Source organism: Sarcophilus harrisii, chromosome 3, assembly GCF_902635505.1.
Source record: "Sarcophilus harrisii chromosome 3, mSarHar1.11, whole genome shotgun sequence".
In the NCBI taxonomy this organism is placed as follows: Eukaryota; Metazoa; Chordata; class Mammalia; order Dasyuromorphia; family Dasyuridae; genus Sarcophilus; species Sarcophilus harrisii.
This window is the reverse complement of record NC_045428.1, coordinates 370,539,531-370,563,561: the sequence shown is the minus strand read 5'-3', so window position 1 is coordinate 370,563,561 and position 24,031 is coordinate 370,539,531. Positions and strand designations below refer to the sequence as shown.

The following is a 24,031-nucleotide window of genomic DNA, read 5'->3' as shown; positions in this document are numbered from 1 at the left end:
CATGAATCTGTATTATACCAAGTCAACATAGTAATGGGACTTCCTTCAGCTCTGTTCAGATGCTCAAAGACAAAGAAAAAATTTCTAAGAAATATGAAGTTCACAAGTACAGACACAGAACAATTATTCTGAAAGTATCTGCTTGAGGATATTTCAAAGTTTGAACTAGACAAAACTTTTTTTATTAGATGATTGGATAAAATTAGATTTAGTGTATACAACAGGGAAACAAAACCTTACATCTCATCAACTCCTATTTTAATAAGACATTATTTTAAAATTATCTTTTAAAATAAAATTAATTTGGAAAAATATATGTTAATCAGAAGTGAACAATAAGTTAACCCAGGACATGTTCTTAGTGGATCAATACCAATTTCCTGACCAAAATGCTTATACTAGAAGGATAAAGTTTCTTTCTATAACATAGAATATATATATATATATATATATATATGTGTGTGTGTGTGTGTACACACACACATATATATTTTTTCTACCTAAATTTCTTTTAAAAATCCATGAACTTCCAAATACAGATAAAATAAAAAATAAATTTAAAAACAAACAGGCTAACAAATAACTATTTAAATTGTGAAGAACAAATGAAAATTCACTAAATCACTGGGAATTGCATGCTTCCTGCGTCTTGAATAAGGAAACCTAGCTCTTTTGGTTTTATGAATCACATGCTATGGAAAAGGAAAAGGGAAGAAAACAGAGAAAAATTTACTCATTCATGAATTTTGCAGTACTCCCTGAAAATTATCTTCTAGTAAGATGCTATTACAAACAAATGGATCTAATCCTAGAAGGGAGACTGTTGAGATAGACTCAGACTCAGAAGGCCAAGCTATTTATGACAATGGCAAAACCAGAGATTGTGTCCTTCAGGAACTGGTCATCAGGAAGAATAATAGATTATCTTCCTTTACATCACGTGACTTAGCACTTCCTTTTGTTTATAGATGATAAGGCATATAAACATTCTCATCATTATAGTTAAGAGATTAATATCTCCCTTGAAGAATGAACCAAACTAGATGAAACCTGATTTCTGCATATATGCACACATGCATATACATAAACATATACATAAATATATTTATATATGTATATAAATATATCTCACTGTCTTGTTCACTCATGATTTCATGCATGTATAACTAAAAGTTATTTTCTCTTTTTGTATCAGTCATTTGCATCTTTTGTGCTGGGTCCATAACAAGCATTTATTGACTGCTCTTAAGGATGTGGTAGAATTAGACCTCAAAAATGACTCACAAATGTTCTCTTCTACTGCCTTGACTTAAAACAAAAATGAACCACTTCCTAGATCCTAAATGAACTAGGCCATCAAGTATTTCCTTCACTTCCTAACAAACCAATATGTCTAATCTGACCTTGCTTAGAAGCACAGTTCTGGAGATATATTTGCTTTTTCATGGTCATAAAAAGACTTATTTCATAAAAATAAAAAAATTATAATATTCATCATTCAAGGTCATCTACTTTCTCTGACCTAATTTTTTTCTAAATAATGTCTATTTCATTCATATTGATCTATTATTTTAAAGTTCTTCTCAAAGTCTTCAGTAACTTATTTCATCATTTGACAGTTCTTCTATTTGTGATTTTTTTCTCATGAATAACCCATGTATATTTAGTAACCATAGGAAATAAGGCACTAATTGGATCCTATTCAATGAACTTAAAAAAACAAAACAAAACAAAACCCTCATTTTATTGCCAGTATTAAGCCATATTTTTCTTCTTCCCTTAAGTGAACCAATTACATAAATTAGCTTATTTTTCTGGCAACATAATAAAGCTATAATCCTGGAACATACAAATATACACTAGCACTGAAAAAAGTATAGATATTATTCCTAACATATTTACATAAAAGCATTTTTAGTATTGTGGATAACAAACACCTTGATATAATTTCTCTGTTCTAGAAGATAAAAGGAGCTTTGTAAAAACTTTGTAAAAGTCCAAGTGCTTAACAGAATAGTTTTAACTCTAAGGAAAAAAATGACATACAAAGGTTGTACTTTCTCTGGAAAAGTACTTAAAAAATAAAGCAAAGTGCAAAAAATAAAATAGAATTAAAAGAACAGAACACATACTAACTGTGAGTATCTGAGAGAAATGTGAATGATTGAACAAAGAATTTGAAAGAAGTTTAAAGGAAATGACTGAAAAACTACAGATACTTAATGTAATGAAATTAAGCAATTTCACTGTAAATAGATATTTAGCAAGTTTATTTTGTTGCATGATATTCAATGTTATTTTTAATAAAGCATTTTAAAATTGCTTATTAAAAAATAATAACAACTCTAGATCACCTAAAAGGCTAAAATGAGATGCTAAGTAGAATAGGAGTTAATTCCAGTAAAAGATTACCTGTGCTAGCCATCTGGCAGTGTCTCAAATACTTAAGCACTTTCACCACTTCCTCCGGAACACAGATACGCCCTAGAAAATCAACTCCAGCGGGTCATCTCAGGACAATCGGTCTTAAGACAAAAATTCCCACAGAAAATGCTCTGTTGAAGCCAAGTACCCATTTTGGTGAAGTCAAAATATAGTATGAGTTCTGAAATAATCAGAAGTAACAATGCTTCTAAACCACAAAATGCTCTGGATTGCAAAATCTGCCTACAAATCAGTTAGCTTTTCTACTGATTCCTTCAGTTTGGCAGCACTCTAATAGATAGATATGTCTAAACCTAGGGGGAAGGAGAAGAGAAAGGGGAAAACAAAGAAATAAATTAGTTATCATAACTTTTGTTTATAGGGCAAGAGCACACAAATTTTGATTCAGTTATACGGAAGTGTCTTTACACATTCCAAAGCAGCAATTTCAAAAGTAGAAAAAAAAAATCTGGCTTATTTCATCAAGCTTCTCATCATCATACTCAGAGATTAATATCTGACTTGAACCAAAGCTAATGAAATTGTCTCTCCCTTCCATCTCAGTTTGGCTCAGACTCAGGCTCAAAACTGTTATTGTATTAAGCTGGCACTGGAACCAGGGAGGCCTGTTTTCAAGTGCCATCTTTGCTGCAGTTTATCCATGTGATTCTTCTGGGTCATTTGAGAACTCTGTTCTTTGCAATTGTCTAAGATTTTTAATCTGAGAAGCAGCTTCTTCTTTCTTTCTTTTCTTTTTTCTTTTTTTTTCTTTCTCTGTCTTTCTTTCTCTCTGTTTGTTGTCTGTTTCTTTTTTATTGGTAGAGGAAATTCCTTTCTTTATACCAATAAAAGCATGGGTCCAATCCCTATCCCTGTCTTTCCATCTAGCATCCTGTAGAAAATGACATAAAATAGCACCACACACTTCTTTTTTTCTTACTTTCTCCGCCACAAAGTAAGGAAACAAAGCAGGAACTGTTTACCTTGTGCAGTTCTCTGTTCATAACAAAAAATTGCATTGGGGCTAAGTGGCAAAAAAGCCAAGTAGTCACAAGCTTATTTTCTGGTCCTGAGGTTAAAGAGGAAGTTTATGGGGGAAAAAATGAGGCTTTCAAGCCTCACAGGAAGAGACAGTAAAATAAAGTTGTTCATAGAACCAGGTTATGTGCATGCAGGCAAGCAGGCAGTCTCCACTTCCTCCACTTGCTTATAACTTGGCAGGAAGGGGACATTCACACAAGACACGGTTCTTCACACCCTACAGCCTGACCACAAGTCTGAAACAAGATGTAGGGGAACAAAGATCACAGCTGTTTGCACCCAACTCTGAAAGATAAGTAGGGCCTGAAAACCTGAAGGGCTGAAGAGGGGAGGGGAAAGTCCCACATAGCAACTCTTTTCATTGTAATTGGTAGGGTTTAGCTAAAACTTGCTTATAGCCTATTTTTTCATCCAATGTTGACCTTCAAGTCACAGTACCACAGAAGCCATTGACCTGTAAATTAGCTGTATATTAGCAGCCTCAGTCCCATGGTCAAAAAGTAGATGAATATTTCTCCTCATTTCTCACTCTACTTTAGGACTGCTCCAACAGACTTCTCTACCATGTCCCTCCATAAGCACCTTCTTCTAAGCATCCCCCTCAAGCCTCTAGCTTTTCAGCTTCCTTTTGTGTATCATCTTCCCCCACTTTTGAGACTGTAAGCTCCTGGAGGGCAGGGTCTATTAGCTGTTTTCTACATTCAAATCTACAGCAATTAGCACAATACCTGTCACACAGTAGTAGTTAATAATTGTCGATTGATTGACTGGGAGAATTGTGTTGTGATCTGGGGACCACAGCTGAAGAAGGGCATTAATAAGCTATAGACGAGAGGAGGGCAGCAGGATGCTAAAGGGCCTTTAAGTCATGAGAGGATCAGTTGAAGGAACTAGGAATGTTTGGTTTGGAAAGCTAAAGACTTGGTTGGACATGATGAAGAGTTTGAAGGGTTGTTTCATAGAAGGATTGTTACATGGAAGAAAGCTTAGCCATATTCTGGCTTTAGAGGACAAAACCAGGAATAATAGGTAGATCCTCTAACCAGGCAATTTAAGTTCTGTCTCAGGAATAACTTGCCTTCAGTTTGAACTGTTCAAGAGTGGAGTGGGTTCCTTTGATAAGTGATGGGCTCCCCCTTCTGGAGGTCTTCATATAGATATTGGGGGATCACATGTTGGATATATTAGAGGGGGGGTTCCTTTTAAGGATGAGTTGGGCTACATGGCTCTTAAGATCTTCCCTAACTTTAAAATTTTGTGTTCCTCTATTGGTTTGAGATGTCCCATGGAGTCCTAGCATATAGAGATCTCCACATTCTCTCCTCCCCCAATTTCAACTACTACCTAGCTAATTTTACATCATAAAAAAAGGGTTCCCAATATGTTAGTGACACTCTAATAGCCTCTGGGGTTACACAAAGCCAAGAGTGTTAAGGAGGGGAGGGGGCACAGGGAGCTGTAGCTGTTCAGAGCTCCACTATGTACATCTTGCTTCTTATCTGAGGGTGCACAGCTAGCACAAGAGAAAATGGAATGGCACCTAGAGCAGAAGTATAGAAACTATTGTATTTTTCAGGGCTCTTCCCTAAAAGGCTTTTTCTTAGAAGGAGAGAAAGTAAACCTCTTTATTGTGTATTATTCAATATACAATGTGAATGAAAGTTGAACTGAATGGGTAGACCTTTTATGTTTTATCTATGCCTTTATCATTCTGCTCCTCAGTTTCCCTTCCTCCAGAAGAGATGTATTGTTAAGAAGTCTTTTAAAAGAAGATAAATGAAGTGATTAAATTCCTTGTAATTCAACATAGGAGAAGATATCACTCTGACACCACTGCCATAAAATAGAATTAACTATGAAGCAGGTGTGTCTTGAAAGCTTACCCAAAGAATTTTAATTAATGACAATCTTATGATTCATCTGAATTCAACAAATTATTATTAAGCTATTTTTATTGCAAATCACTGGGATTATAAAAGTGAAAAACAATTGCTTTCTTTAAGGATCTAAAAATTTTAATAGTAAATATTATCTAACCTAATTAGAAGGTAGCCTCATCCAAAAAGCATCTCAAGTAGACCCTGAACTGATATTATAGTGAGATAGCAGTAATAAAACAATTTTTTTCTACAAGTTAGCAAAATGTTTATATAGTTAACACAGTAACCCACAAGTATCAAAACATTTTATTATGTACTTTAGCAATCAATGGCTTTCTTTGTTACCTTTTTTTGAAATTCAAACTCTTTTGGCATATGTGTTTGCTTGTAGCACTGTCAGAAATATATACAACAAAAAATTATTGGCCTGTTAGCATCCAAGAAAAATGGATATACCAGTCAAACTGCATATCCAAAAATAGAGAAGAATAAACAAAGTAGGTTCATAAGAAATGATGGGAAATATCAATGTATGAGATAAAAAAGTAGCATTAAGTGTCAACTTTAGATTTATATTGCCACATGGGGTACTTAAATAACTATGTACATAGCTCAATGACATTCTAGTCTTTAAGGATAAGATCTTTAAGGATTCCCAAGATAAGGCAATTTCAGTTATGTTCAATTTGATATTATTGAATAACAACTGATATTCAATAATGATCCATAACTTTAGCCTTTTGCAGTTAACTTAAGAGGAAGAAAAAATGAAAAATTCCACTGTACTTAATCTGCTGAATAAGAAAAAAGTGTTTGATTCAGGAGAACAAAATACCTCCTTAAAATTCTATTTTCTAACAAGTTGCCTCCCATCCACACATAAAGTCATTTAAAATTCTTTGCTTTAACAGAAGTAACCCTGTCTTATGACCCTCTGGTCATTAATATAAAACATGGAGACACATTCTTGTCAAAGATGTTTGCCACTGTGATAGAGAAAATAGATGTGAGTCCAGGCTGAAAAGAGATTATATCTGAATGCTGAGGTTCTCCAGATGATCTCATCTGACAGATGACATTGTTCTGGTTGCTTCAAACTCCAAATCATGCAGAATCTTTTTTAAGGGAACTGTAACCACTCAAAAGAATTTTACCTAACTGTCCAAGTGGAGTAGAGATCTACTGTCCAAAGTACAACATGTATTTGGAAAGAACATAGAAACTGTTCTATAGAAATTGTCCATAAGTATTATATATCTGGATCAATAATTGTACAGCAGATAGTACAGTTGGCCCCCAAGGTGAACAGGAGGGAGAGACTTAGTTTACCTCCAGGAAGTTGTGGAATTCTTTTAGTAACTTCAGGCATTCCATGAAATGAAGGCTCATGTTTCCAATATCAGTATTCTACTAGGATTGTCGTATAGCAACGAACCATGGAATGCAAATATCTCCCAAAAATTAAAAATGAGTACCACATAGATGAGGCAGCTATGTGATACAGTGAATAGGAATGCCAAGTTTGGAGTCAGGAAGACCTAAGTTCAAATCTGGTCCTAGACACTTATTAACTGGGCAAGTCACTTAACCCTTTTTGCCTCAGTTCCTCATCTGTTAAAAAATTGAGTTGGAGAAGGAAATGGCAAACCATTCTAGGATCTCCTGTGGTGAACTTATGGGAACACATGGACATGGACATCTAGGATGAGTAGGAAGCATGAATTGTTATTTGCATCATTGGAGAAACTCCTGAATCAATGAGATCACAGAACCAAAAAAAATTAATTAATTAATTAATTTTGGGGTATTTCAGAGAGAGAGACAGAGGAAGAGAGAAGTAGAGAAAGAGAAAGGAAAATAGTAGGAAAAAAAAACAGAAGGAAAAAACCTAAAAACTATTGGAATTTCATGGAGTAGATTGATCATTGTGGGGGGAAATCATCTAAAGTATTTTATTGACTTTTCTAATGGATTTGAATTGCTCACGTTAACTAATAAGGATGACCAACTTGCTGTAGGAGTTAATGACTATAACATAGAGGCACCAAGTACAGCACTTTGATTAGAGTTAAAAGGTGGAGGAGAGGAAGGTAATCTTTTCTACCTTGTTTTTATAGAGTTTAATTCTTTCTCTTCCAAAGCCTCTTCTTTTCTTTTTTTCAATCACTAGCTCCCCTCTCCAATTTTGATCTTGTATCCATACAAAACCATTATAAATAATAATTAATTTTCCTCCAGTATATCAAATCACTACCCACTCTTTCCCTCCCATTATTTAGCCCATTAACTACAAGGAAGAAATTTACTTCTCCAAAATCCTACTAGCACTCTTTCTATTCTTTTTCTTAACCACTCAATATTTTTGTAATTGAACTTGTACAAGAAAATGATAATTGCATGCATCTTTGTCCTATATACAAGATTGAACTATGAGCTCCTTGAGGAAGGATGAATTGTCTGTTCTTTACTATGGACTTCTGAATATCTACAACTATATTTTATACTCCATGGAGACCCTGGAAACACTAGCTGTTTGACTGATGCTTTATCACTTGGGATGGGTACTGACTTTCTTATAAGTTATTCCAAGAATAAATGAAATGCTGAATCAAAAGTATCTCCCTCAATATCAGCTTGTTAAATATCAAAGTAGCCAAAAACTACAAAATGTGACAACTAGTCTAGCTGAGCAAACTTGGGTTGAAAAGAGGTCATTAAGTATCTATCCAAATTAGAATCATGGCTTCAGAGAGTAATTTATTATTATTATTATGTTTGATTATTCATTATGACAAAGTTTTTGTTAGATTATAGGAGAAATCACATCTATACAGCAAAAGCTTTTTATAACACAGTTAATTTATGAAGTGGGTAATAAGATCTATTTTCTCAAACCATTATTATAAATATGCAATAAACATTGTTGTAGGTCCCTATCTAATTATAAGTCCTACCATCATAAACAGATTGACCCATAATACCTTATTTGTTAGCTATAAAGTGATATACCATTAACAATCATTAACATCAGCAGAAGCAATAAGTACAAACATATACTAACACTTATTATGTGTCTGACACTAGGCAAAGAAAAAACAACCTCATTGCAGGTGATCCAGTGGACAATGGAAAGATGGCATAAATTGACTGCAGCATATATATAATCGACATTGATTTTGTACAAGTGGAAATTAAGCTCAAAGTGCATGTCTTATTCTAAAGGTGTAACAGAGACCTAGCCTCAAAGCCAGGAAGACAACTGACAAACACTGACTGCAAGATTTTGGGTAAATCCTTTCAGTGCCATAGACAATTCTCTAAAACTACAAATTATAGAGCAATTGACAACCTGCATTGGCCATGTGAATTTATTTATTGTGAAGATCTTAGTATCAATGAAATCATAGATATAGTTCTAATCCATCTTTATCAACACAGTTTAGAAGGATTGTTGGAGTTACTGTTACTTTTAAAAGCATCTGTCACAAAGGCAGCAAATTCACCCATTATTATTGTGAGGTACATACAAAAAAGCTATCTGAACCGTCTTTATATTGCTAAGTATTTGTTTTTTTTTTAAACATACAAATCAAATAAACAAAACCAGGATGATATCAGATTAGGAGTAAGAGAAACAAAGAGCACTCTTTAGGTCCATATACTAATAATATTAAGTTAACAGATTGCTCAGTTGAGGTGCCTGACAAGTATAAGGGGGAAAAAACCCCAGCTAAACACCTTTTTTATTTTCATTTGGTAAACTATAAAATTATCCTTGTAAAATATGCTTTCAAATATTTAAATGGTAATATGCAATTTTTGACAGCCATCATCTATGCTGATTAATATCAAGCTCACTTTACCAGATCTTTCCAGGAATAATAATAGATAGCCATAGATACATACAAACACACTCATATATACTTTAGAAGAATAGCAATAAAAATGATTTATAAACTTTGCTAGTTTCATATCACTGGAAACACCAAGGCCGGCCCAGAGCTGATGTTATAATGCCAAAATAAATCAATGGCTGAATTAAAACTTGAACTTCATTTTTTTACTTGATTGATAGGACTGATAGGACAGTATAATCCTATACTTTAGTAATTAGATCTCTCTTTGATATTAAGTTTGCTACAAATATCAATATCTCCTTTTTTGTCAAGATGGAAATATCTAGACAACACTAGAGTTGGACTGGATTTATATAGATTAAGCATACCAACTAAAAAACTGGATTTATATAGATTAAGCACCAACTAAAAAACTTTTAAAAACCTGTGTCATATTTTCAGTAATAGACTGGCTTCAGACTGGCTGAAATATCAGTGAATTTGAATTTAGCCTAATAATTTTTAGATGGTTGATTGATGTAATTAGCTACTTCAATTGGGGTAACTCTGTAAAATATTGGTAAGGTATATTTTTACCATGTGCATGTAAAACTTGACTATACAACTTGAAACAACATGATTTTGAATTCAAAATCATAGGTGATCCAGAGGACATCAAAAAGATGTATAATAGATATAAAAATATTGTACTGTATGATTGATGATGACAAGTGTAATGATTGGTGCAAAAAAAAGCATCATTAAGAACCTTCATGACTAGAAAGACACAATCTAGATGCTACACTATTTAAAGAAATAGAGGTAGGTCTACAACATGAGAGCATTAACTCTTCTATAATGCATTTATGCAATGACACAGAAAAGTCTTACACAGGAGGAAAAGAAATAGATGGATTACCATCTTTAGTAATTGAAGGACTAGACACATCAGTGAAATTAAAAGTTAATCAGTGTTTTATGATGTGTTATGGATAACATAAACATATGTTTATTATGTATGTGTGTATATATGTCTATATATAAAGACATATATATAAATACATGTACATATACATCTATAAATATAATTGTAGATTCTGGTAGGAAAGGAAAAGACCTATAAACAAATCAAATAAATTAAGGTAATGAATAGATTTTCTATAATTGTAATAATCAAAAGTAAGATGCAATGGTTTAAAAAGAAAAAAATTACCTGTTCTAATTAACAGATTTCTGAAATGGAAATCATGGAAATAAATGGGGGAAATTCCATATAATGTATAATATTGATTATAAATGACATATCATGAGGTTGGAAACTATTACTTTAGATGTAACAGAATGGATTATAGATGACTTTCATCTCCAGATTGCTTTTTTAAAAAAATGATCTGTTCTATGTAATTAAATCTATTATGAAAAGTGTCAAAAATTAGTGACAAACACTACAAGTCACCCTATCCATCTGGAAATTGTTTTTGCAATGCAATTTAGAACTACATGGGACAGAATGTTCTTTCAGATATATAAACTTCCCCTTTGTAATGATAAGCTAAATATTTTACTACCCCAAACTGCCCATTTTATAAGAGAGAAAACTATGACATACACCCTGACTAAGAGGAACAATATCATCTAACTGATCTGTTGATCTCATTTCCTTCCATTTCTCATGACAGCATATAATTTTTCCATTTTATAATGTATCTAAGTTATGAATGTGCACAATAACAGTTCAGAATCTGACAACTCATTGCTTTCATTCAGCAAAAAATTACATTGAAGCCTCATGAGAAAACCATCTTCTGGGTCTATGCTACAGACTGTATTATAGATGAAACAATACTAAACTGAAATGTTAGACTTCTCTTCCTCCTTCTCTTTCATAACAATTACACAGACCCTGAAACATCTGAAGTAATTGGGAACTATCAAAGATCCAAAGACTACAAAACACTACTTTTAACTACTGTACTCTTCAAATTTGTGGGTGGATACCCTGACTTGATGAAGATGAATTATTTATATTGTGGAAATCTAATTATTAATATGGGGGAAATTATAAGACATATTCAGCTCACTAGAGGTATCTTTATTGCCAAAGCAATACATTTTGGAGGGCTTAGCACAAAAATGACAGCTTTAAAATTTCTGCTCTGGAGTCTCAAATTTCTAGTTATGACATTGAGTTGTTACATTCTATGCTTTTGGTTACAAAATCCTCTTGCATAATATAGAATCACATTGCACTGAACTCTGGGCTATAGTTGGTATAATAATGAAGAACTAGAACAGAACTATGTAGAATGTGTTTTTACAACATAAATGTTTATTTTATGGAACAAAAATAACAATGATATTTCTTGAGGATTTCATTGTACTTGACCCTTCCTTCTCTCAAAATATGTGATTTCAATCTCAATTTATGAAATGCGTCATATTATAATGGGAATATAATGCATTATTGTTATAATAAAATGAGAATGTCCACCATAAGACTTTGGAAAACCCAATTTTACTCAATTTCATACACTTTTGGGTTCTCAGTCAATTCTCAAAACAGAAGGATTTTTGTCTCATTTCTTCTACTTGGTTTGGAAAACTAGGATGACCTCAGGGCTGCAAACATAACTTACTCTTTTCTCATTTTAAGAACGCTTCTACAAATTTAAGATGTAGTTGCTGTTAGTTTATATTAAATCTCACTTTATTCAATTAGATCAAGGGTTCTAAACTTTTTTTTTTTTTTGTATTTTTGGACCCCTTTGGCAGTCTAGGGAAGTCCATAAATCAATCACTTTTCAGAATAATCTTGTCAAAAAATTTATAGTTGAATAAAATATTGAAATTCAATTAGAAGTTAATGCAAAAAGAAAAAAAAAACGCTTCTATCTGTGAGAGTTCCAAATTATTGGGATGTTCCTTGACTAAGCTATCACACAAAAGAAGTTGAAGTTAAATAAAAGATTGACAAGCCCTTGATCTTCAATATCTCCCACTCTATAAGGTATCCTAATGTACCAAAAAGAAAGAATGAATGATCAGTGCCAGTATTTGTTAGTGTTAATGAAAAGTGAGATTTTTGCTTCCCAAAAATAGAATAATAAAACCAACAGCATCATGGTTACCTGAGTGAGTGGTTCCTGGTAAGATCAGGTTGCCGCTCCTGTAGAATTTCAAAGATATTGGGCTGACGCAGAAATGCAACAATCTTGTCATTGTAGGCTGTGTTAATGGAAAAGGAGAATAATTTTAAGAACAATTGGGAATTTATGTTAATAATAAAAGACCCCCACAAAATTTAAAAAGATAATTAGATATTTTGGATATGTTTTAAGTTAGTATTAGTATTATGATTTTAATTAATATCTAATTTACTTTATGACTCGGGAGTAAGTGGTGGAGTGGACACAGCACTGGGCTTGGAATCAGGAAGACTCATCTTCCTGAGTTCAAATCTGCCCTCAGACACTTACTAGCTGTGTGACTCTGGGCAAATAAATCATTTAGCTCTGTTTGCCTACATTTCTCATCTGCAAAATGAACCGGAGAAGGAAAGACAAACTATTCCACTATCTTTGCCAAGAAAAGCCCAAATGGAATCATGAAGAGACAAGCACAATTAAAATGAATAAACAACAGCAGCAATTACTTTATGGTTAATCTAGTACCATGAATCAAATCTGGCCTCACTGAGCATTTTTACCAGAAACAGCTAATGGCATCATAGTTATCATCAAGTAGCAAGACAAGAATGATGCTGACATTTTGCATATCCTATCAGACAATTTCCAACAGACAACAGATGACAGCCAAATAATGGCAATTACAAAGAAATTTGCATTAAAATGTTAGGAAGACTACAACACAGGGAATATAAAGAAAATAAACTACAGCTATTAACTCTTGGAAGGTTAAGAATACAAATGTTAAACCAGCATGCAACACAAGAAAATAGAAAGGTTCTTCTGGGATGAAATGTTATGGGACAAATGGCAGAGCCACAATTATGAATAGGTAAGAGTAAGTTCTGTAAGAATGATGAACACCAGGAAGGAGACAAGTCATTCTTTTTTTTTTTTTTTCCGCTCAAATTTGCTGGTTTTTTTTTTAATTTTATTTTTTTTTTTATTTAATAGCCTTTTATTTACAGGATATATACATGGGTAACTTTACAGCATTAACAATTGCCAAACCTCTTGTTCCAATTTTTTACCTCTTACCCCCCCACCCCCTCCCCTAGATGGCAGGATGACCAGTAGATGTTAAATATATTAAAATATAAATTAGATACACAATAAGTATACATGACCAAAACGTTATTTTGCTGTACAAAAAGAATCAGACTCTGAAATATTGTACAATTAGCTTGTGAAGGAAATCAAAAATGCAAGTGTGCATAAATATAGGGATTGGGAATTCACTGTAATGGTTTTTAGTCATCTCCCAGAGTTCTTTTTCTGGGCATAGCTAGTTCAGTTCATTACTGCTCCATTAGAAATGATTTGGTTGATCTTGTTGCTGAGGATGGCCTGATCCATCAGAACTGGTCATCATCTAGTATTGTTGTTGAAGTATATAATGATCTCCTGGTCCTGCTCATTTCACTCAGCATCAGTTCGTGTAAGTCTCTCCAGGCCTTTCTGAAATCATCCTGTTGGTCATTTCTTACAGAACAGTAATATTCCATAATTTTCATATACCACAATTTATTCAGCCATTCTCCAACTGATGGACATCCATTCAGTTTCCAGTTTCTAGCCACTACAAAAGGCTGCCACAAACATTCGTGCACATACAGGTCCCTTTCCCTTCTTTATAATCTCTTTGGGATATAATCCCAGTAGTAACACTGCTGGATCAAAGGGTATGCACAGTTTGATAACTTGAGACAAGTCATTCTTACAACAAATATATAAAAGGCAGTGACAGATGGATCTTTTTCAACACAACTGTGGAGAAAGATATAACTTCACTCTCCCACTTAGTAACAATAACTTCAATTTTAGAATTCATACATGTATGTTTAGTTGATACTGGCTAATAATATCTGCAGCAAGAAATAGAAAATCCATGAATTAGAATCATTTTTATTCATTTTCTTTTGTTTGTTTTGATTAAAATGTTCTATTGCAACCAAAGCAACCAGTGACTATGGGATAATATCAATGGATCATTTAGGCATTTAAAATTTATTGTGATGTATTGGTCTACCTGCCATTGAAGGAAGGGAATGGGGGGGAAGGAGGAGAAAAGTTGGAACAGAGGATTTTGCAAGGGTCAATGCTGAAAAATTACCCATGCATATGTCTTGTAAATAAAAAACTATAATAATAATAATAATAATAAATAAGAGATTTCTTTCTGAAAAAAATAAAATTTATTGTGATATATTATGTGAGATTCAGATATAATCTTATATTTTTATTATATTATAATCCCAAGTTGTTAATTAATAATTAATTCTTCCTCCAATGTTTCATTATGTTAAATCTATCCACATCATATGTCCCTAAGTTTGCTTCAGGATTATGGCCTCAACTCAACTGTTTTTTTTCCTATTATTCATTCCTTATTACTAGACAGTTTTATTTATTGCTATTTAACAATATAATTAAACATCTGGCAGGCTAGTACTTCTTTATTTTTCCCCTTACAATTAATTCATTTAGATATTTTTGACAATTTGACTTTATTTAATTTTATGAAGTTTTCCATTTAGTGGCACCACATTAAAGCTATAAATTTGTTTGGGTAATATTGAGAGTTTCATTATATTTCTTTGACCTAGACATGAACATAGAGAAGAAATTACATTCTAAGACTTGAAAAATTTAAGGAGTGAACTTATAGATAATAAGTAAAATTTAAAAATATTAAACAAGAACAGATTTTAACATACACACACAGAAGCTTCTATGGAGGTCAAAATTACTGACTAATGCCTGGTTTAAAGAAAAAAATCAATAAAAATAGATTTGTTTCATTTAGTTCCAGAGAGCTAAAATAGGACTGAAGAATTGAAGTTCCAAAAAGGTAATTATAGTCAGGAAGTAGGGAAGAACTTAATAATTAAAGGTATTATAAAAAATTGAATGCATTGTCTTCAGAGGTTACATATCACATTCATCTTTCCTCCCCAGACTCTAATGTTATTCACTAGTGATATTCAAGCAAAAAATAAATGATTGACCAGTTATCAGTATATTGAAGATTCTGTTTCATGTATGGGTTGGATCAAATGGTCTCATTATCATCATGTTGTTGTTGAATTCTTCTTCTTTCTTCTCCTCCTCCTCCCTTTCCTCCTCTTCTTCCTCCTTCTTTCTTTTCCTCCTCCTCCCCCTTCCTTCTTTTCCTCCTCTTTCTTCCTTCTCCTCCTCTTCCTCTTTCTTCCTTTTTCTCCTCCTTCCTTTTCCTTTTCTTGTTCTTCCTTTTCCTTCTTCCTCCTCCTCCTTTTCCTTCTACTCCTCCAACTTCTCCTTCTTCTTCTACTTCATGTAGATGACTTCATCTAGAAGTTTAAGGAATTTTGTATCCTTGCTTTCTTCATCTTTTTCCAAACATGCATTCATCAGACAAATAAAAATTTAGGGGGAAACTATAGGGCACAGTGGATAGAGTGGCAGCCTTGAAGTCAGGAGGACCTGAATTCAAATGTAGCCTCCAACACTTAATACTTCCTAGCTGTGTGACCCTGGGCAAGTCATTTAACCCTAAATTGCCTCAGCAAAACAAAACAAAACAAAAAAATTTAACAGTCATACTTATTCCTGATAGTGCTAGGAAGCAGACAAAAGATGAACTAAAAAGAAAAAAGAATACTGCATTTACAATCTAGAAAAGTTTAAAGGAATCAAGAATATATTAGATAATTAAAAACAAAAGTTGAAAAATTTTCAACTATTTCCCAAGTTTTTCTCTGCTTACATTTTTATTTCAGTCAACATAATTATTGAGAGAATATCTTTTAATTAAACAAAATTTTAATATCTAAAAATATTATAAATCTTTTAATGTTTCACACAAAAGAAAGTTCCTATTATCATTTGGCAATGGAATTATGGGATCACAGAATTTTAAAATTAGAAGGAACTTTAGAGATTATCTCATATTTTATAAGTGAGGTAACTGTAGAAACAGATTATGTGATATAATGAAACTTAAGGACAATAGAAAGACAAAACCCAGGTCTCTTGACTAACATTCTTTCCACTATTCCATGATCCTTCTCTACTTTTTTTTTTCCAGTACAAGGTGAAATATTTCTATTTTGCTTGAGTGAGCAACAGGAGTGAAGTGCCACTTTTCTCAAAAGTCTTTGCAAATGTATTTTCCATTTAATTAATTACACCACAGTAAAGTCACATATCCTTAGTCTTAGACCTTACAGTCTGGGGCATATTTATTTCAATGAATCTATAATGACCAGATTTCATGTATCTTATAGTAAGTCAGTTTCTCTACTTTTCAGTAATCAGATACTTATATTCAGAAAATACTAAGAAATATAAAAGTTTGCCATAATTTTTCTGTTTTTTTAAACAATGCAATGCTTTTAAAATTCAAATATGAATTAAAACTGTTAAAGTTTCTTGAGAAAAATACAAATAGAACTTCAAAGTGCAAAAACATATCTGACAATGCTTTTTAATATGATATAATTGTGATGTGCTGGCAGTTTTCAAATCACTTCAATCTTGTACTGTACTCAAAGGTCAAAATTCCCCAGCAAGGAATGTCAATTGAGTCATCCAGACCCCACACCCATAGCAACAAACAGCATAGATACACACATATACTGCACATTGATATGTAAAATTAAATGAAAATTTCCTTATCTGAAGACTCAAATAGCTAATGATCACATACCTACTGGAACCATATCCTGGTACTGTGACCTACTGACTGTATTGAAGGTGCTGGATGGCCTAGGAAGAACTGGTGGCCCTGAATGTCGAGAGTCCTCTCCTACCTGTAAACAAAAACATAGTCACATCCTGCCAAAGAACTAGAGTCCTCATCTAAAGCGTACCTTGAGAGTGTGTTATTAGGAAATAGCTTATACATTTGTAGAAATGAATCCTGAACAAGAAAAGGGTCGATTTGGGAGCCAAGTTAGGGCAATGACCAAATGTCGATTTTTAAACCAAACCTCCCTCCTTCTTTTTATAAATTTAAATAAAGGAATTGATCAGGAGCCTTTAACTAGCTTCCTAATGCCTATTTTTCTGCTATTTCCCTTTGGAAAATACCACATAAGATAATTGGTAGCAGCAGCAAGCAAATGGATTTAATTAAATTGTATTAAATTGAATTAATTTATTACATACTGTAGACACAGGTTCTTGAACCAGATATGCAAACACATGTAAAACAATTTTGTTTTGAGGATCTGATATTTTAGAGAAACTTAATATTTTATGATTTTTTTCATCTTTATAAACACATATACACTCTTCTATCAAAATGTCATAGAACACAAATTATAAGAGGTAAGATATCAGAAGATGATTGCATATATCATATTTATATATTAATATTTAGTAATATATCCTCACTTCTATTCATTCAAAGACATATCAATTTTAATGTATTATATCATTTAATATTTTGGATATTCTAAATTTCAAAGGTAGTCATGCAGCCGGAAAGGCTCATGCGTCTTTTCTCACATTGACGAATTATGTAAATTCTTGGGTTTGTACAATGAGGTCAGCCACTGCCTTTGTGAGATCAATCAATACCCATGGTTTTTATTTACCAGGATGAAGGTACTATTTAAAGATACCAAAGATGTAAGTTTTTTTTTCTGCAAGTAGGGCGTTATGTGTCACCATTCTTAGAACTAGAAATGAGACCTGTCCCCAATTCCTCATTTCTTGAAATTAGACAGTGAATAGGCAAGTTGACATAGGCTATAATACAGGATATACCTTCTACCACTGACTAGACAGTAGGAATTTCCTGTAAAGGTTTAACAATATTGTAGAAGATAACTGAATATTAGGTGGGGTGAGTTCTGCTATAACCGTATATCTTTGTCTCACATAAAAACAATCTTCAGACAATGATAGTGTTTATTTTGGCATTTCTTCCTGAAATTGGGTCCATTAGGCTATCACAATAATTTAGATTCTAAGAAAAAATTGATAAAAGAGACTTAAGGAACTGTTATCATTTTTATTTGTGGCTTCCCTGAAAATGGGCACTTTTGAATAATTCTTAGAATTATTTGCTTAATGAAAACTGAAAAATAAGGTGAGTTTGCTGAAGAATAATGTGGCATCAGCCATAGTAGAAATATATTACCTGTTTTTAAAGTACCAGGTCCAAAGGTAAGAGATTTGTTTGTGTTTGTAGAATGGACTGTGCCAGTATCCTGCAACATAGCATTACTAATTTACAGGATAACTAGGGTAAAGATTTACAAGTTGCTCTTGAGCTATAAATACTCAGAATGTCAAGCATCACTATAAATTTTATATGAGCTTCACATAAATATCTTTCCAGAAATACACACACACACAGAGACATACATACACAATTAGTAAACACAGAAAGCCAATCAGAACTGGACTACTCTTTGAGAAAAGGAATTACAAAAGAGTTAAACTCAAATGAATCAAATACAGTCATGAAATTTCACCAGTCCAGAATCCAAAGCATATCATGCTAATGTTGAAAAGATATAAAGAATATCAAATTTGGCTGTTGTCTACTAATGCGTTAGGGAAAGGTTTTGAATTATTCATTGAATTAATAAATATAAAAGCATTTGTTAAGTGCTATTTGTTAAGTATATAAATACCAAGCACATTTCATATAATGTATACAAGGCCCAAACAATAAAGACATTTAAGTTGTTGGTGGAAAGACAAATGACCTATATACCTGAACACTCCCTTTGCTCACTGTTCTAAGTAATGAAGTGAAGCTGTTTGTGACTTGTAATTAGGAAATTTGAGTGCCCTCAAGTGGTTACAATATGCCACTGCATTAAGAATCCAAAGAAAACACTAATATGACAGCCAAACCTTTTAGGATCAATATGCCAAAGATTTAGGGCTGGAAGAAACCAGCCAGCCCAACTCCTTAACTACCTCCTGAGATCCTCTCTGGCATTTAAATCTATAACCCTAAGAACCCATTTCCTTATCTCCAACAAGCATGATGGCACATCGGAGATCCCTCCCTAGAGATGCATGTTTCAGTATTAAAGACCATCAGTGAAGGAAATTCCAAACTTTTATTCCAGCACCCCTTTACCAAGGAATTCTTACTTATGTTTAAGTTAATTTCCAAATTATGAAATTTAAAATTTGCAAATAATCTTTTCTGGTTACTTAATGGTAGAAATTGGAGAAATTATCTCCAATTTATCTTCTCTGTAGTTGTTTTGTACAAAGTTGTTTACATATTCTTTTTTCCCCCACTGGATTGTGAGTTTCTTGAGGACAGAGACAGTTTTTGCCATTCTTTATATCCCCAGTACTTAGCACATTGCCTGGCACCTAGGAAGTGCTCAACAAGAAATCTGTATTGACTTGACTTGAATGTGTACTTTCTTATTAACCACGGTGATTATATACAACAAATAATTATGAAGCCATCTACGCATAAGGCTGTAAAAAAAATTGGTGGCCCTCCCCATCCCCATGCCCATCTTCTCTGAATAAGATCATTTTTTTAAATAAAAAACAAAAATCTTTTACTATATTTCTGTGTTTTCAGAGAACTGTTGATATTTTAAACCTTAATTTTTATTAAAATACCTTACATCAAACTAAAAAAAAAAAAGGAAAGTTTTTTTTAGGCCAGCTCAACCTAAGTGCAGCCACAAACTAATCAGTTTTCATCAGCAACCAGGAAAGTCCCCAAGAACACTTTGTGACTCACTTCACCAGCACTATGACTGCGCTGTCTGGTCAGATGTTGCCGATGTACCAAAGCGCTTGTTGGTCTGCTGCTCTGAAGTGGGAGCCGAGGGTCAATGAAGGTGGTGGTACGGGAATTGTGGTCGACAAAAAAAGCCTACGAGACAGACAAACTTATGGTTAAAACTTGCTGCATCTCTAGATGTGCTCTTGCTGCAGGTAGCTAGCTCTTATACAACCTAGGATTATGTGAATATACTTAGGAGTCACTTTCTTAGCCCTCTTTTTACAAAGTCTTTTAAATCTTTATCTTATTGTTAACATCCTTTTACAACAGGGTTATATTATTTTATTAACTATATTAATATTATTACTAATTATATTAATTGTAGAGCTTTGAATAGGACTTAAAAGTATTTACTGTGACATTTTCCTTTCACAGATGAAAAAGCTGAGGTTGAGAGATCACATGATTTGTCAACAGCTCAAGATGAATTTGCACCAATTAGTCATCCCAGAAAATCAAAATGAATGAAAAATATCTATTATCTAGATTATTGTTTAGACTAAAATGTATATTTGAATGGACAAAATACACATATGTATGCATATAAACACATCCACCCATCTATCCACCTATCTATCTGTCTGTTTATATACATATAAGTGTGAGATATACATTTTGGACAGATCCTGAAAACTTGGGTCCAGAAGTGAAAAGAAGAAACAGAGACAACTTTATAGCCTTTGGGGAAAAAAATTTTTTTTAATGATCACCAATTGTTTTGTGAAGCAAAAGATTACAAATATTAGTAATGTGTACTTTTGAATCATCAAAGACTATGGTCTTTAAAGATATGAAGAAGAAAAATGATGGTAACTAATATGCAGATTAAGAAATGCATTTCTGGAAGTGGCCAACATGAGAATTTCATTTACTTGACTTTTCTTATGTGATACCTTTCTTTTCTCCTTCCTTTCCTTCTTCATTCCCTCCTTCCCTCCCTCCCTTCCTTCCTCCCTTCCATCCTTTCCTTCCTTTCTTCCTTCCTCCCTTCCAACCTTCCTTCCTTTCTTCCTTCACTCTTTCCTCTTTCCTTCCTTTCTTCCTTCCTCCCTTCTCTTCCTTCCTTTGATTTCTTCCTTTCTTCTTTCATTTCCTTTTCTTTCCAGTAGGGATGTGTAAAAATATAAATGCCTGATAATTGAAAAAAATAAAACTATATTTAAAAAATGAACTACGTTTGTAGATCATTTCATTTAAAGAATTGAAGAACAGCACTATTTTGTGTGATGAGGACTGAAGCAAATGACAAACAAAAAGTTACAAAGAATAAATGATATAAAGCATGCCTTCAAAGGAATGTATGATTTAAAAAACCAGGAATGATCTCACTGTAACATGGGGGAAAGTAGTCTGATGGATAGCTTATGTGTGCCATTGTAACCTCAAGATTTCAAGAGAACATGAGAAGGGCCTAGGTAGTTATAGTGAGCTGACCCATGATGGTGAACTCTGGAAAGCCATAAATAGGAGTCATTCTAGTTGAACTGGCATGCATTGTGACCTGTATCTCTGGAGAAACTACCTACAATGATGAAATGACAGATCTTTGGTATATCTTTTAAATGGCTTTTCTAGCTTAGGTCATTCCTGGAAGTAGACTGTTGCCTACTATTCCTCTCCAATGACCTCTGTATTCCTTATAACTTTTATTCTTCGGAATTATGATGGTCCACAATTTGCAACCATAGAAGAGAACAATTTTGTTTTTAAAAAATGGACTTTCAATAAGCAGCAATGCAATCCAGCTTATTATCTACCATGTAATTTAGGACACAATTTTTCATTTATGTGTAGTGCTGGTCCCAGTTATATTCATTAATATATTGATAATTGACTGGCCCTCCAACTGGCTATGCAAATTATCTCAAAGTTTGAAAAGGACCTTTCTCAGTCATTAAGTTTTTCTCTTTATGGATTAATAATCATTCTTTTTAAGTAATTTCGTTGAGATGGCTCTCTAATGCTCTGGGGCAACATAGTATCACCCCTAAACTGGAATATCCGGAATACTTTAACACATAGGGAATTCTTCCATTTGAACTTAATACAGGATTAGTTCTATGACAATAGAAGACACATTTGATAAGCATATGTCTTTCTGTTTTATGCCTTATTTGATAGTAATAATCTGAAGATCATTACATAAATTATCTATATGAGTTTTTATCAAGAAATTGTGTAATATGTTAAAATATACATAGGAGTTCCTATTAGAGGAGAGCCTTTCAGACTGCTTTGTCTTAATCAAATGCTGAAATACTTAGAAACCTTGTATTCTTTGTACTTTTCTGCCAATTTGTATGACTGAGAAATTGTACACGTTCTGGAGAGCAGTTTGGAACTATGCCCAAAGGGCTATAAAACTGTGCATTCCCTTTGATCCAGAAATGTTTCTACTGGGCTTATATCCCAAAAAGATTTTAAAGGAGGGAAAGGGACCCACATGTGCAAGAATGTTTGTGGCAGCCCTTTTTGTAGAAGCTAGAAACTGGAAACTAAGTAGATGCTCATCAATTGGAGAATGGCTGAATAAATTGTGGTGTATGAATGTTATGGAATATCACTGTTCTATAAGAAACTATCAGGATGACTATTTTAGAGATGCCTGGGGAGACTTACATGAACTGATGCTGAGTGAAATGAGCAGAATTAGGAGATCATTGTACATGTCAACAGTAAGATTATAACGATGATCAACTGTGATGGACTTAGCTCTTTTCAACAGTGAGGTGATTCAGGATAGTTCCAGTACACTTGTGATGGAGAGAGTCCTTTGCACCCAGAGAAAGGACTGCGGGAACTGAATGTGGATCACAATATGGTATTTTCACTTTTTTTGTTGTTTGTTTACTTTTTCTTTCTTTCTCATTTTTCCCTTTTTGATCTGATTTTTCTTGTGCAGCATAATAAAGAAGAATTGCATATGTTTAACGTATTGGATTACTTGTTTAGAGAAGAAGTGGGGATAAGGAGGAAAGAAAAATTTAGAACACAAAGTTTTGCAAAGGTGAATATTGAAAAGTATTTTTGCATGTATTTTGAGAATAAAAAATTATTACTCAATTTTTTAAAAATAAAAATTGTACAGCAAGAGATCTGTAAAAGCCTACCTGTCCTTATGGAATACTTTCATCAGAACATTTTTCTATATCAAATAGTGTCATTTTTTATTATTAAGCACTCAGTAAATTTAGAGGATCAAGTATAAGGCTAAGAAGACCCAAATCTCTCCTCTGACATATATGAACAAGTGATTATGGGCAAGTCACAACCTCTTAGCACCCCAGGTAACTCTCAAAATTTGTTACAAAGAGCTGCGGATCTTCATCCAACAAGGGAGTTTCCTATTAGGATGAAATTATGCATCCAGATGAAATAAAACCAAACAACAGACAGCGAGGCTATTTGTCAGCTAAGGACACGACCACTCCCCAGAAAATGGAATATTCGTTCTTTCTCTTCTGTTTTGTCTCATTATTCCTCCCTTTCTCTCCCTATGGTCTTTTTCCTTCCCTTATTTCCCCATTTCTGCTGCTTCCCTAACCATATGCCTTAGGCCTGTGGTTTGTTTCCCTGACATTGGACGGTTACGGGCCACTGGGAGTTTGCTATGGACAGCATACCCCCGGCACTCAGGAGATCCTCTTCCCTAACACATTTGAGAGACTGCTGTGGGTGGTAGAAAGGTGACATTTTTCTAACTCACAAAGGGTTCTGTTTCAGAGGCAGATGGAATGCTATGTGTATTGTTTACACATGCTTGTTAAGTCTGCCAAATACTTTGGGAGCAAGGTCCTGGGTAAGAACTCCCTCAAAACCGCATACCTACAGCATTAATAGAATGCAGGATGAGGAATCAAGACCCAGGCATTCCAATGCTGGCACAATCTGTGACCTTGGACAAGA

The 24,031-nt window shown here is 33.5% G+C and overlaps 1 protein-coding gene across 3 annotated transcripts in view; it reads right to left on the bottom strand.

Moving 5' to 3' along the window:
- Positions 1-24,031, bottom strand: part of HECW2 (HECT, C2 and WW domain containing E3 ubiquitin protein ligase 2) — a 369,280-nt gene that overhangs the window by 67,258 nt on the left and 277,991 nt on the right. For all 3 annotated transcript variants that reach the window (XM_031960290.1, XM_031960289.1, XM_031960291.1), the window contains 3 exons: positions 20,081-20,215; positions 17,054-17,156; positions 12,310-12,406 (listed from right to left, as the gene is read on the bottom strand). In XM_031960290.1, coding sequence (XP_031816150.1) covers positions 12,310-12,406; positions 17,054-17,156; positions 20,081-20,215 — 335 coding nt within the window. The remainder of the gene's footprint in view (positions 1-12,309; positions 12,407-17,053; positions 17,157-20,080; positions 20,216-24,031) is intronic.